At 47.9% G+C, this 14,224-nt stretch overlaps 1 protein-coding gene across 1 annotated transcript; it reads left to right on the top strand.

The window, feature by feature from the left end:
* Window positions 1–2,337: 2,337 nt before the first annotated feature.
* On the top strand, window positions 2,338–9,969 carry CST7 (cystatin F). The gene is made up of 4 exons (XM_009479354.2): window positions 2,338–2,438; window positions 8,248–8,420; window positions 8,737–8,853; window positions 9,337–9,969. The coding sequence occupies exons 1-4, from the start codon at window positions 2,363–2,365 to the stop codon at window positions 9,412–9,414; spliced, it is 444 nt and encodes a 147-aa protein (XP_009477629.1). The 5' UTR covers window positions 2,338–2,362; the 3' UTR covers window positions 9,415–9,969.
* The last annotated feature ends 4,255 nt before the right edge of the window (window positions 9,970–14,224 follow it).

Genomic DNA, 14,224 nt, shown 5'->3' with positions numbered 1-14,224 from the left:
AGAACAAGCCAGGTTTGCATCGGACCATGGGTGCGGGTGCGCTGGCAGCCAAAGCGCACTCCCCCCTGCCCTGGGGCACCAGCCATCAGACACCCAAGAGCGGATATGTCAAAGCCACAGGCAACCTCCTAGGCAAGAAGAGAGCCCAGGGCATTGCTAGTTTTGGATGAAGCTGAAACAGAGCCGCTGCCCCTGGGGTCTGTCCCTACTCCACTGGGGACAACTCTGCTCTGTGTGAGGTTTGCACTTGCCTTTGGCTACTGTGCAGAGGAAGGGGCTCCGCACAAGGGCATCCGTCTCCCCAGCACTCGGGTCAGAGGTAATGCAGCAGCAGCAGCTGCTCAAGAGGCTCTGTGGGTGCCTGGACCAGGCAAGCCTGGGCTCCGGCACACCGAATTGGTGCCTTCTGGTGCCTTCTGGTGCCTTCGGGTGCCCTCTAGTGCCAACGGCCAAGTCGGGTCAAGTCGGTGAGATGCAACTCCTGCACCCACAGCCCTCCTCCCACGCGCTCTGTGCAAGGCCAAACATCTCACCACCCTCTCTGCCTTTATTAATCATCGTCCCCACTCACAGCAAGCCCTGTCAAAGGGCAGCTAGTGGTGTCCCAAAGTGCTCTTTTTAAGTAAGGAAAGAATCTACGCTCTAGAAAGATCCACTCAAATGCCTGAGCAGACCCTCACACTGGGCCCCTTTTGACTCAAATCGAAAAGCTGTGAGCTCACCAGCAAGCGAAGAGAGCAGGGATGGAACCCCTTTCTGGTGCATCATGTGGCAGGGTGACAAACAGGCTCTTGCAGCACATAGGAGATGTGTTGAGATCCAGTGACGAGGGTCCTGACCACCCCCTCTCTTGCACATCGCTGGAGGACTCAACTATAGGCTTACAAAGACGCTCCCCCAGAGTCTCTCAGCAAGGTAGAACTATAGAGCACAGTTCCTGAAGAAGAAGGGAGGGCTGAAGATACCTGATTCTGCCATGCAGAGGAGTGAGTCCCTGCCTGTGCCACAGGTGAGGGACAGGTCACTGTGTGAGCTCAAAAAAAAGGGGGGAGGGGCACCAAAAAAGCCCAATATAGCCCCTCTCATTCTCTCTCAATGTTTTCCACAGGCTTTGGGGTGATTCAGAAGCTCTGTGCAAGTAGGACTGATAAATGTGACTCACCGTGCTTGCCCCATTCCTTCTTGGTGGAACATTTCAACAGAGGGTTTACCTAATCCCTTCCTACAAGAAAACACTAAGATTATTTTCCTCCAGCTTCTTATGCACCACCTACGCTAGCCTACATTAGGACTTTCCTTCAGGCGATAAGATGTCTTTGCTCAGAAAGGAGCACAGTTCATTGCTGGGGCAAGTGAAAGGCAACCACCATCTTCCTGCTCACCTGAAATAAATGCACACATGCAGTTCACCACACCCAGCCCCTCAGTGAGACATCAGTTCATCTCCCAGCCTCCTGAATCTGGCAGCTGGTGATTTCAGATGCATCACAAGGTCAGGCAACCAACTCCTTTGCCCAGACTTGTAAGCTCCTCAGCATGGACCTGGAGATGACCTCTCTGGAAACCAAGCACTGACCCTGGGGAATCCAACCCCAGAGCGGAAAAGCTCTGCATGCCACAGAGAACCAAACTACCCCTCTCCTCGTGTTTCCCTTGCCCTCTGGAGAGCACCTAGAGAAAACCTCACCTCCTCTGAGCCTAACGCAGCCCTTTCCTGTTGTCAGAACACCTCTTGTAAATGTGGGGCACAGTGTTCTCCTCTGCCACTGAAACCAAAATCCTCTTCCTACTAGCTCTGCTCCACCCAACCCCCTCAGGTAGATACCCTTAAAAATTCCTTGTCTCCCTCACCCAAACCCCACATCTCCACATCAGGGGAAGCAAGACACCGAGCCCATCTTCTCTGTCAGGCCTCTCCCCACATAGACACCCATACACAAGTCAAGAATTACAACCCCAGGGCTCACTGCCCATTTCTTGGGGATTAAATTTCCCCACGAATTTTAAAGCACATGACTGTTACTCTTCTCACCCCCACACCACTTCCCAGTGTTGCACCACACATATGTGCCTATGCTTCTGCACAGCCCCTAGGGATCACGAAGGAAAAGTCCCTGTCTGATGCAGGACTGGTGCTGCTATCACCAAGCCAGGGTTTTGTGGTGGTGCTTTGAGGTGTGTGGTCATCAGCAGGAGTCAAAGTCTGCATCAGAGCTGCGATGATTCAGGGGGTTTTAGGGTGATTTTCTTCTTTCCTCCCAGCCAATAAGAGCACTCAGAGAGGCACATCTTCCCCTGCAGGAAGCGGCGCAGTCACTTCTCTTGCTGGCTGGCTCCTCGCTCCTCTTCTGAAGTGGTGGAGATGGCGGTGAACTTTGCCTGCAGCTTTGCCATGCTTTGCTGCTTAGCACTCTGGGGCTTCACCAGGATTTCAGATGGTAAGAGCAGAAAATATTCTCTGTTTTCCTTGTGCTTTAGGTCCTGTGAGTGCTGCTTTCTAATGCACTGGTAACAGCCCTTCTTCAGCTGCTGCCCATGCTGGCTCAGCACTGCAGAGTTCAGACTGCAGCTGAAAATCTAACTGCTTAAAAGACTTTCTCCCCTTTTAGCAAACCATGTTATCCAGGGACATCGTCTAAAGATTTTAAAGTCAACTTTTGGTTTTAACTTATTTGTCAGTGTTTAAACTCTGCATGACCTTGATTATTAAATACAAAGACTGTGGGTAACAATTTGACTGCTAAGTGCAGATGGGCACTTGAGTGCCAATTAGCTGACTTTACTGAAACATTACTCCATATTGTTTCTTTCTTTGCTGAGCAAGGAAACTCTCTTGATTGCAGCTGGCCTTAAATCTTTAGAATGGGAGCTACAGACAGGAGTGTTTTCTCTTTGAAGGTTTTAGCTCTACTTCAGTTTTACTTTGGCTCCCATACGCAGAAAGTACTAATGTACTCAGGGATGATGTTTGGTTAGCCAGTAGCTTTTTGTTTCAGCTGTGGTTTCCTTTGGGGGTTGCAGAGGCATGCAGGAACTCTGCTGTGTCCTAAATGTAAAGATAAAGCCTAGCCTTGCTCCCAGTAATGGGAGGCACCCCATGAAAAAAAAAAGCAACCTGTTGCAATCTGCCTATTTGCTTCACTGCAGGCTGGGAGACAGCATCCACAGGATTGTGCTCTCATACTGCAGGAACAGGGCCCCCAGATTATTCCTCAATGAGGAAAGCACAAGAGAGGGCCTCTTAATACAACGTTCAACTCACCTCTGCAAGAGCAGCACTCTCTTGCTTAATAACGGACAGTTGCCTGTTAACTCAGAGCAAGAAAAGTATCTACCCTGCTACCGTCCAACAGAAGGAAGAGGAGGGCCAGCCACATTTTTTCCCCTCTCTCTTCATATTTCCAAACCCAGAAGCAAGGATGGAGTCTAAAATACAAATACACTGGCCCTAAGCATCTCCCTGTAGAGCAGTAAGAGCTGTTTTCCCAGGTCATGAGATCACACCCTCTGGGCTTCTGAGTATTGTAGGTGCCTGGCCAGGTCATGCAGTGCCTCTGCTCCCACCCAGGCTGGACGACAAGTGTTTCACCAATACTGCTATGCCTAGAGCCTTGCATTGTTATCTGACCCTCTGGGCCATTCTGCTTCGCTCTTGGAGTGGGGCCACCACCTTACACACATTCAGCTTTTTAAGGTAATGGCTCTCAAGGGCCAAGCTAGGGAAGAAGCTGTTACGAAGGGCTGCAGTGAAGAAAATCAGAACTACAGGTGCCTCACACCAGAGAGTATCTGGGTTTTGGAAATAAAGTGGTGCAAACTATTCCAAACAGCAAAAGTGATTTCAGACCAGTGTGTGTGCCACGCAGTGACCACCCTGAATGACAATCAAAGCATGTCAAGAAAAACAAACCCTAGCCTTGAGGAATCTGGGTCACCAGAGGAAAATCGGGGGGTTAAGTTCTCCCACAAGGGCTCAGTAGACTTTATACCCACTTTGCTCTTGTATGAGTCATTCTCAACAGCAAGTTGCAATAGGTGAAGATAGTGAAATGCCCAGTATCCCTTGGTGAAAGCTGGGGCAAAAATATACTAGCCTACCATCTCCTACAACACATGGTGTATTACCAGCCTGCTACCTGTCTACAACACATGGACCAGCTTGCTAGACTGTGAGCCTACCTCTCCAGATGTTGCATTTCATGTTGAGTATGCTCAACAGGCAAGTGCAGGTCAGCCAAGGGATCAGGCCCAGCCAGCATGGGTTCATGAAAGGCAGGTCCTGCTTGACCAACCTGATCTCCTTCTATGACCTGGTGACCTGCCTAGTGGATGAAGGAAAGGCTGTGGACGTCATCTACCTGGACTTCAGCAAAGCCTTTGACACCGTCTCCCACAGCACTCTCCTAGGGAAGCTGGCAGCTCATGGCTTAGGCAGGTGTACTCTTCGCTGGATAAAAAACTAGCTGTGTGGCTGAGCCCAGAGAGTTGTGGTGAATGGAGTTAAATCCAGTCGGCAACCGGTCACAAGCGGTGTTCCACAGGGCTCAGTTTGGGGGCCGGTCTTGTTTAATATCTTTATCAACGATCTGGATGAGGGGATTGAGTGTGCCCTCAGTAAGTTTGCAGACGACAGCAAGCTGGGTGGGAGTGTCGATCTGCTGGAGGGTAGGATGGCCCTGCAGAGGGATCTGGACAGGCTGGACCGATGGGCCGTGGTCAGTTGTATAAGGTTCAATAAGGCCACTTACCAGGTCCTGCACTTCGGTCACAACAATCCCATGCAATGCTACAGGCTTGGGGAAGAGTGGCTGGAAATCTGCCTGGCAGAAAAGGACATGGGAGTGTTGGTTGACAGCCGGCTGAACATGAGCCAGCAGTGTGCCCAAGTGGCCAAGAAGGCCAACAGCATCCTGGCTTGCATCAGGAATAGTGTGGCCAGCAGGAGCAGGGACGTGATTGTCCCCCTGTACTCGGCACTGGTGAGGCCGCACCTGGAATACTGTGTCCAGTTTTGGGCCCCTCAATACAAGAAAGACATTGAGGTGCTGGAGCGTGTTCAGAGAAGGGCAACAAAGCTGGTGAAGGGTCTGGAGCACAGGCCTTATGAGGAGCGGCTGAGGGAACTGGGGTTGTTTAGCCTGGAGAAGAGGAGGCTGAGGGGAGGCCTCATTGCTCTCTACAACTACCTGAAAGGAGGTTGTAGTGGGGAGGGTGCTGGTTTCTTCTCCCAAGTAGTTAGCAATAGGATGAGAGGAAATGTGCTCAAGCTGCTTCAGGGGAGGTTTAGATTGGATATTAGGAAAAATTTCTTCATGGAAAGAGTGATCAGGCATTGGAACAGGCTGCCCAGAGAGGTGGTGGAGTCACCATCCCTGGAGGTGTTCAAAAAACGGGTAGATGTGGCACTTTGGGACATGGTTTAGTGGGCATGGTGGTGTTGGGTTGATGGTTGGACTGATGATCTTAGAGGTCCCTTCCAACTTTAATGATTCTATTTTAGTTTTACTTTCATTAAAAAAATAATCCAGCCACCAAGCCAGGGAACATGCAATTAGTTATTACTCCACCCTTAATTGGTTTAGTGGTGGACTTGGCAGTATTAGGTTAATGGTTGGAGTGGATGATCTTAAAGGTCTTCTCCAACCTCAATAGTTCTATGATTCTATGATTTCAGAGGCCTTGCCATGTGTGACACTGCTGGATCTACCAGGCACTGGAGTCGGAAACAAGGGCACTTTGAACTCTGCCTCTTGCTTTGAGGAACACATTTCTTAGTTTTCTTCTCATACACACAGTGTGACTTCAGCCAGCCTCACTCACCCTGCCACCCCATGCCTAAAAAAAAAAAGCTGTCACCATGACTCAAGAGGCCTTAAGGGCTATTAAGCCACAAAGATACTTTGTGCTAAGACTGAAAAAGCCTGCAGTTAACTCCTCCTACTACAAAGGACAGTATCTGCTGTCAACATCCCCACCGCAGCCACATCTGACTTACCAACGGGCAGAAACAGGCATTAAGAGCATAGAGTCAAGCAAGGTCCTGAAGAGCAGCTGGATGAGCCCAAGCCAGTGACCTGCTCTCAGCCTGGCAGCCTGTCTCAGTTGCTAGGTGAGCTCAGGAAAAAGCTTGTTCCTATAAGCTATTGAGTTGGTATTGATGGCACAGGAAAAAGCATGGCATCCTGGAGGAAGACGGCAGCTGGCCTTATAGGCAAGGCCCAAAACAGGCCCTTCTCTGCCCCAAGCTTCCTTTCTGACTTCAGGCAGGTCCTGCATGGCCCTCTTGAATCACCTGTGGGTCCCACCACCTTCACCCCCAGCCAGAATCCCTGTTCAGGACAAGAGGACAAACATGCTTTGGAAAGTCTTACCCGTGAGCTGACCACTGGATAAGATATGCTGCCTGAGAAATACCTTAGTCCTAGGCTGCATGGTCATGAGTCTGTGACTCTTGAATCCCACCCTTGCTGCAAAGAGAAATTATCATCCCTTAGAGAATAGTCTTGGGACCTGCAAGTGGATTCTGGGCTGTTATGTGAAAAAACACCGCCAGGTTGCTCAGTACTGGCTGCACACCCAGTCCCAACACAGATGAGAGATGCGGGGCAGGAACGCTTGTCACCTCCACACCAGACACAAAGCCACTTGCAGAACATCCGCTCCTCTCAGACACATAAATTAGGTCTCTCAGCTCCCACCTGTAGGAAAACACAGGGTCATTAAGATAGCCAGTGCATCAGCCAGGAAGAGATGTGAATTTGGACATCCTTGGGTTGAGGAGGGATGTGGAACTGAGTCTCTCCTTTGCAGGTCAACACTCTAATCCCTGAGCAGTGTTACAAGGGGGTGCAGCCATTACTGCCTGCGGGGGAGGATGTGATAGTGTAACTAGGACATACGTAAGCAACCTGAAAGTCGATTTTTGCAGCCTCCTGTGCCGATGATGGCGTGTAATGCTGGGGTTTTGTTTTTCTTTAAATGTACTCTGGGTCACCAGGTTGGCCCTCTCGCTTCTACTTGAGAGTTTCTTAGTAGAAACTGGCTTAAATACACAGCCTATGTTCTGTGCTTGGCTGTTAGCGAGAGAACTAGCTGTGAAAAAAAAGCTGGAGGTGATACAAAGCTCGACTTTCACAGCAAACTTAGCACAAGCTCTGTATGCACATTTGTGTGCACATGCAGGCTCACTGCCTACACACGCACACAGCGTGAACTCCAAGGGCCACCTCCTACACTGGTAGGTCTTGGCATCAGCAATGGCTGCACAGCAATTTGCACAAGTTGAGGATTTCTTCCTCTTGTTTGTATTTCAGAATGGGGAAAATGGAGGGGAAGGCCAAGTGTAAAGGGGAGGAAATGCTGGTATTAACTGTAAGCTTTTGAGCTTCTTTTAAATTATTGAAAAAACAAGCAGGGCACAAGGAAATGAGCTACACAACCAAGTAAGAACATATAGTAACAAGGGCTGTGTGAGAAGAAGTGCTCAAACTTGAAAGCTCGTGGGGGTGCCCCCCATCTCCATTTCCTACACACCTTGCTCCTCCACTTCATGGCTGTGATAGTAAGATGGTCCTTGGCATTTGGGTCAGGGCAACAGCACTTCAGCACCCAAAGCAACTCGTTGTCCAGGACAGTGGGGAGCTGGTCCAGGTTCTGCCCCAGGCCCTTCCCTGGAGAACAGGGACACCCTCTCTTGTCAGCACATAAAGGGAGAGTATCTTCCCCTCACCTTTATCACCACCTAAATCCCCCTAAAATAAAAACCTCAAGATGCCATCAAAGGATTAAGCGGGGGGGGGGGGGGGGGGGGGGAAATGTCTACAAGTTAAACTTTGCATGCCACCTAAGGGCTCTGCCAGCCAGTCTTTGATAAGTTATCAAAATTGTACTGTACTCTGAGCAACATGATCTAGCTTTATAACTTGATTCAAAGTCGGGCCTTCTATGAGCCAGGAGTCGTACCAGAGACATTCTAAACAATATTCGTGATAGTCTGGCTTCTTCTAAGTCAGTTTGAGCTCTGCCACCACTTCTAGCAGCGTCTTTTTCTGTCACTTCATTCCACAGGACTGTTTCACCATTTCAAACATATAAAGGAAAATTACTTTGTAATGGATGTGAGCAGAATCCTTCTGAAGCACAAGTGCATGGGACAAGTAAGAAGGTTTAGCATTGTTTCAGAGGGCTGAAGCTCCCACCGTTTCAGGCACCTGATGTGTTTTGCACTCACTTTTTGTGTTGTTTCAGCTACCTATGTACCACCACCTCATTCGACCATGAAACCTGGCTTCCCTGTCCCGATGAACACTGACAATCCTGGTGTTCGCAAGGCAGCTCGCTTTGGGGTTTACAGATACAACAACAGTTCCAATGACCTCTTTCTGTTTAAGGAATCACAAATAAACAAAGCCATGGTACAGGTAAGAAGAGTCCAGACTTCTGGCAGTCCTCCAAGCCATTTACCAATTGACCCTCCTACAGAGCACCCAAGACATGGGAGCCCTGATGCTCCTCAGGACTGCTATGCCTGCCTAAAGATAAACAGCACATGTCCCTTTATCCCATTCAACTGCTCCACGGGAGGGCTCCCCCAACCGTCGCCATAGCAATTCAATGTAACACACTTCTATGCACACCACCACCCACAATTCACAGAAGTAGCATTTGATTCGTAGCCAAAATTTTGGCATCCCTTTCCCCTGCCCTTACTTCAAAGGACAAAACTACTTTCTCTAGATTGTCAGAGGGCTGAAATACATGCTCCACGTGGAAATTGGACGCACTGTGTGTGAGAAGAGGGAGAACTCCAGCCTGGACAGCTGTCACTTCCAGACAAAAAAAACCCTGCAACAGGTATGTGTCCAGTTCCTTCAGGGTATCCAGTAACTGCAGGTGATTCTTGGCCATCTCTAGCTGTATAGTCACCTTCAGAGCAGCTCTGCCATTCATACATCCACAGATGTACAAGCCTTCTCTGTGCAGAGCCAGCTGGGGTGAGGCAGGGTTATCAGTATAAGCAGCATAGCACCTCTCATACATCCAGGGCCAGCTCCTGTCTGCAAGGAGTTGAACCAGACACAGCCACCTAGCCCATATTCCCAGATAGAGTGAAATTGTGCAGAAATAGAGTATGTGCTAAACGGAGATTTCCTGGGTGGGGGAAATCCTTACAGGGGCTTTCCCACGAATATATCATTACTTAGCAAACAGTACTGCTCCCAGGATCAAGGGGGCACACAAAAAGATGCTGTTCTCTCCTACCCCATTGTGGCCCACAATGCTGAGAACAACCAGCAGCCACCTGAACATGGTCACTGATTCCCCTTTTATTTGCAGATGTTGAGATGCTATTTTGAGGTCTGGATAACGCCTTGGTTACAGAAAGCATATGTCCCCGTTGCTCTCTGTCACTGACTCACCTTTCCCCATGAGCACCTGACTTACAGGGGATCTACCACCATGAGTTTTTCATTGCCTGGACTGTTGAAGCCAAAACTGAAGTGGGGAATGGCTGTACAGAATCGCCACAGCGCTCTTCTCTCAAAGCACATGGTTGTTTTTGTCCCTTAGAAAGATGCTCAAAATCTGAGTGACAAAGACCTGCCTTGACTGAATTTATTGCTATCCAGTTGTGTATCTATTTTTCCAAAACTAAACTGCAGATGAGAGCATGTTGTCATTCATTCAGTAGAGAGCCATTCACCCTCTGGTTGAATTTCCAAGCAGTGTGAACACACCCAGGAAGCTCTGTTGGACTTGCTTTATTCTGTGATGAATCTTCATGTAGCTATGATGTAAACAAGTCTAAACCACAGCACATGTGACTACAACACTGAGGAAAGCTTTGCAGCAATGGGATATTTTGCCTGGGGGGACGGACGGACACACACACACACACACACACAGAGAGAGAGAGAAGTCTTAAGAGTCTCCAGTGCTAGAGAAGAGGTTGGACACATCTGTCAGGAATGTGTGAAGTACAGTTGTCCTTTCTTGAAGACAAGAGTACAGTTAAGGCTGTCTTGAAACACACCCACAACCCAGAAATTAGTGTCTAACTAGTGCTTCTACTTTAATCAAAAGCTAATCTATACTATGAAAGGGCATGATTGCAAATGCCAAGACGAATAAACTCAATCATATTCCCAAAGCATATTTTTGCTGAGGTTAAACAATGTAGTTTCATTCAGCTTAACGGAACACATTCAAACTCTGGCTGACCACAACTTATATTCAAGTTTAGTAGAAAGATGGTCTTCTCTAGGTGGGCACCTACCATTCCTTCAGCCTTCACTCTTCACGCATGGGCAGATTATTGCTTACACTGGATTAAGGCCCTTATTTGGAAGGATTTGGGTAACTGCTCCCTTAATACAGCAATAAAGTCTGGGCCCATGTTCAGTCATACCCAGACAAGCACTTATAAATAGATAGGGCCCTGACCTAAGCTATGAAGAACACTTTCTTTCCACAAACACCCCTTCTCTTCTGATAGTTGTTGCCTTTCTGCAGCAATATTGCAACTCCTATTAGCAGTGACACTCACATTTTCAGCCTTTATAATAACCATTCAGCCAAGAAAGGCCAGCGAAGGGCTCCAGGCCAAGGTCCAGGGATCTTAAGGCAGATGGATCTATGAACAGCATAGCTGAGGTCTCCGCACCAAGTAATCCCAAAGCAAACCTGGTCCAGCAACAGTTCAAATTCAGCATCCACTGCCAGAGAGACAGCTGTGCTGCATCTTATCTTTGGGGGTGACAGTCTCTTAGCTGGAGGAAAAAAAAAAAAAAAAAAAAAAAAGAAGTGCTCAAAAGAAACCTCCAGAAGGGCCATGGGTGGATGTAGTGTGGTGCTACATTCATCCATCACACAAGCCACCATTGACAGCCTGATGACAAAGACAAGGAAAAAGAAAGCCAACTATGGTAGCTGAAGTTGTCCACAAAGCAGGAAAGCCAAGCCACAGCTAAGTTTGTAAGAGGGCAAGAGGAGCCAGGAGGAGCTGCTCTCCGAATCTCCAAGGGGCTAGCAATGGTCTCAATCCCTCTTCCACTTCAGCTGGGTGCTTCATACAATGCCAAGGGCTTCTAGCCAGGCTGTCAGCTCCAGAACAGGCCAGACAGATCCACATTTCTTCCTTCAGCCAGCAGGACAGCCTGGTGCTCAGTAACAGATGTCGTCAGCCTTTCCACATGCCACAGTGGGGGCAAGAAGGCAGCACGCAATCAGCTTAGGTCTGTGCAGAGATTCATGCAGGCAGTAAGCACACCACAAAACGGTCCCCCATGTGTGCCCCTTCAAGCCCCTGGCATAAAGGGCTTCATCCCAGTCTCCTCACCGAATCAATTCCCCATTCGTCAAAGAAACAAAAGTTAAAACCAGTTGAACCTGGCACCATGCTGGCTGACAAACCCAACATGTTCTTGCTGCTCTCTCAATGAAAATGCAGCAAGATCATTCAGACCTCTCTGTCCAAACAGGCTTGTTTGGAAGCGTGTTTTACATATAACTGTTGCCAGCACTTAACTGCAACACAGATGAGCTCACTGCAACTAACACAGTGGGAAAGAAGACAAGCACCTTCTGAGAAAGGAACATTAGCCTTATGTTTACTGCTGCAGCAAAGTGTTTACTGTAACATTACAGTAAGAAAGGCATACTGGAATAGCAGTATCCATCATCACCCCCCAGGTAACAGTTATCATGAGCACCAAAGAAAGGAGAAGCTGAGCTCTTTGTACCACTCCAGACCACTTCATTCAGGAAGCATCTGGGCAATTAAAGAGTCTTGCATCAGGAGGACACTGCTAGCACTGACCTAAGAACCACAGCTAAGTACCATTTAATTGCAATGACGTGCAGCAGTCAAAAAGCCAATGTCTCTGCTCTCTGCATCTTTGCTAGAATTTACAATAAGGTTAACTGTTCACCAATTTATTCCGGGGAGTTCATACCCTTGCAGAGCTTGCTGAGGCTCTGACATCTATTCCAGGCTACAATGCAAAGGCTGGTATCTCAGTGTAAACAGCTGATAAAAGTGATTGCAAAGCCTTGGTGCAAACCTGATTCCTTTATATCCGAGTCTGCTTTGTGGCAGTAACCTTGGAGCCTCGCATGCTACCCCAGGATTAAGAGAAGTGCTCAGAAGCCAACAGCCCCAGTGAATAAGGGTGTTATCTATTTTCAGGTTAGGGGAAGCTGCTTCTGGGCTTCAGTTCTGTGATGATTAACCATTTATTGCACCTGCTCCTGAGATACTTATGCCTGGCCGCTGTAATACAAAAATTCGCAGATACTATTCTTCAAAGTCTGAACCTCTCCGTAGGAGGAAATGGAGTATTCAGAAAGTTCCCGAAATAAAACTCAATAGCAACAAAGTTACTATTAAGCAGGCATCCTTTATTGCAGCGCTGGGCAGCACTGGGGATCGTTCCACCATGAGTGCTCCAATGAGGTGGCAAACTTCCAAAGATTATATACTATAAAGTGGTACATATTCACAGGATTTCCAAGAATTCATATACATAAACATGAGATTTCCTGGAACTCATTAACATATGCAAATGTCCAATCCGCAGGCATGGTCGTCCTCTTTGGTGGTCTTCGGGGGTCCTCTGGTGGTCTCCGATAGTCCTCCTCACTTGTCCACTGGTTGAACTTTGGGCCTCCTCTGTCCATATATGGTCATTGAATTAGCTCATCAGTCCTTTGGCCTTGGAATGTTATGAAACCAGTTCCTTGAGTGCTCATCTTGGCACAGGTGTCCTGAGTCTATGGTATCAGTGCTTTAGTAAGCCTAACGAGCTTAAGATCTGTTTTAATTGTGTCAGACAAGGAGTCACAATCTTTGAAATATCTGTCCTATTTATGTACTCTGCTTCAGCAAATAACTAAAACTGTCTGAGCCAGGTATTGTCAGAGGTTTAGCCCTTTCAGCTGTCTGACAGTTTGGACCAGACCACTCAAAGGCCACACCAGACAAAGCCACACTGTTAGATACCTCTCATATTTGGCATTCTCTTTTCCCCTTCCCCAAGAAAAGCAAGTTATTCACATGACCTCTGGGTCTGCTGTAATTGCTACAGAGCTCAGAGAGAACTAGAAGAGACTGAAGAACTTCCTGGTGAGACCACAGGATCAGCAGCGTACTAAGTTAGTCTCCAACCATGGCCAGGAAAGAATGATATGGTGAAAGAGGAGAAAAAGGATCAGAACCAAAAAAATCTCAAGAGACAACTCTTCATATGTCTTGAGCATTGCAGCATTGCAACTTGTTTTCTTTCCCACTTCATAACTTCAGGGACAGTGTCTTCAAAGGGAATTAGTCACACAAAAGCCATCACATTTGGCACGCCAAAACAGCCAAGGTCTACTTAAGATGGCACAAGTTATTCAGTTAGATACTTTGGCAAATGAATCACTGGAGGTAACAATGCAACAACAGGCAAAACTGTGTTTGCCCCAAGGGTACTAAAGCACCAGCATGAAACAAGCCCCACAACAGACTCACTTTTACAACCCCAATTTAAGATCCCGTCAAGTTCAACTTTCATATCCTACCAGAACGGGACAAATTGCTGCAAAGGCTGGCAGAGCAATGCTAACCGGTTGCTGTTTAAACAGCCTGTCCTGTGCTGGGTTTCCCCAGAAAGAGATGTTGCAAGCACGTCCCATTCTCAGCCCTTCTTCAGAGTTCCCACAGCAACAAGTCTGTACCCCTGCCAGGCAGGTCACACCACTACAGCCTTTCAGACTTATGACTCCATCTCTACCCACAAACTATTAAGGGCTCATTAAGGGCTATACAGGGCTCAGCTGGACCAAAGGTCAGAGCCTGCAACAACTCATCTAGTAGGCTTCTTTTGCCTCTTACTGGGCTCCCGCCCAAATCCAGTAACCCCCAGGTCAAGCAAAAGGGCTAGCAGCCTGTACAGAACAGGTCAGCCTGATCCAGCAACCATCAGCCACTTGCTGCAGCCTGGTAGTAACATAGAACAAGGTGACCGAAGCACGACAGAAAAGTATCACTTTCATTTGCATATCCCTCCATTAATAAAGACAAATGCAGATGACATTTTTAACATCATCTTCCCCTTCTCTGGTGCTTTTCGCTATGTATCAAGCAAATGTTGATTGTTTCCTTTTCAAAGGTGAGGAAATTGAGCAATAGCATAAATTTATGTTTGACTATCACCCAGTGGCAGAAAAAGAGAGCAGCAGTGTC

This window comes from Pelecanus crispus, chromosome 3, assembly GCF_030463565.1.
Source record: "Pelecanus crispus isolate bPelCri1 chromosome 3, bPelCri1.pri, whole genome shotgun sequence".
Classification (NCBI taxonomy): Eukaryota; Metazoa; Chordata; class Aves; order Pelecaniformes; family Pelecanidae; genus Pelecanus; species Pelecanus crispus.
Note: the sequence above shows the minus strand (reverse complement) of the source record. Positions and strands in the feature narration are given on the sequence as shown.

Bases quoted from the DNA above. Each gene is read 5' to 3' on its own strand.
- CST7 (XM_009479354.2), top strand. From the start codon at position 2,363: ATGGCGGTGAACTTTGCCTGCAGCTTTGCCATGCTTTGCTGCTTAGCA. The intron at 8,421-8,736 runs GTAAGAAGAGTC...TACTTTCTCTAG, and splicing joins TAAACAAAGCCATGGTACAG to ATTGTCAGAGGGCTGAAATA. The intron at 8,854-9,336 runs GTATGTGTCCAG...TTTTATTTGCAG, and splicing joins CAAAAAAAACCCTGCAACAG to ATGTTGAGATGCTATTTTGA.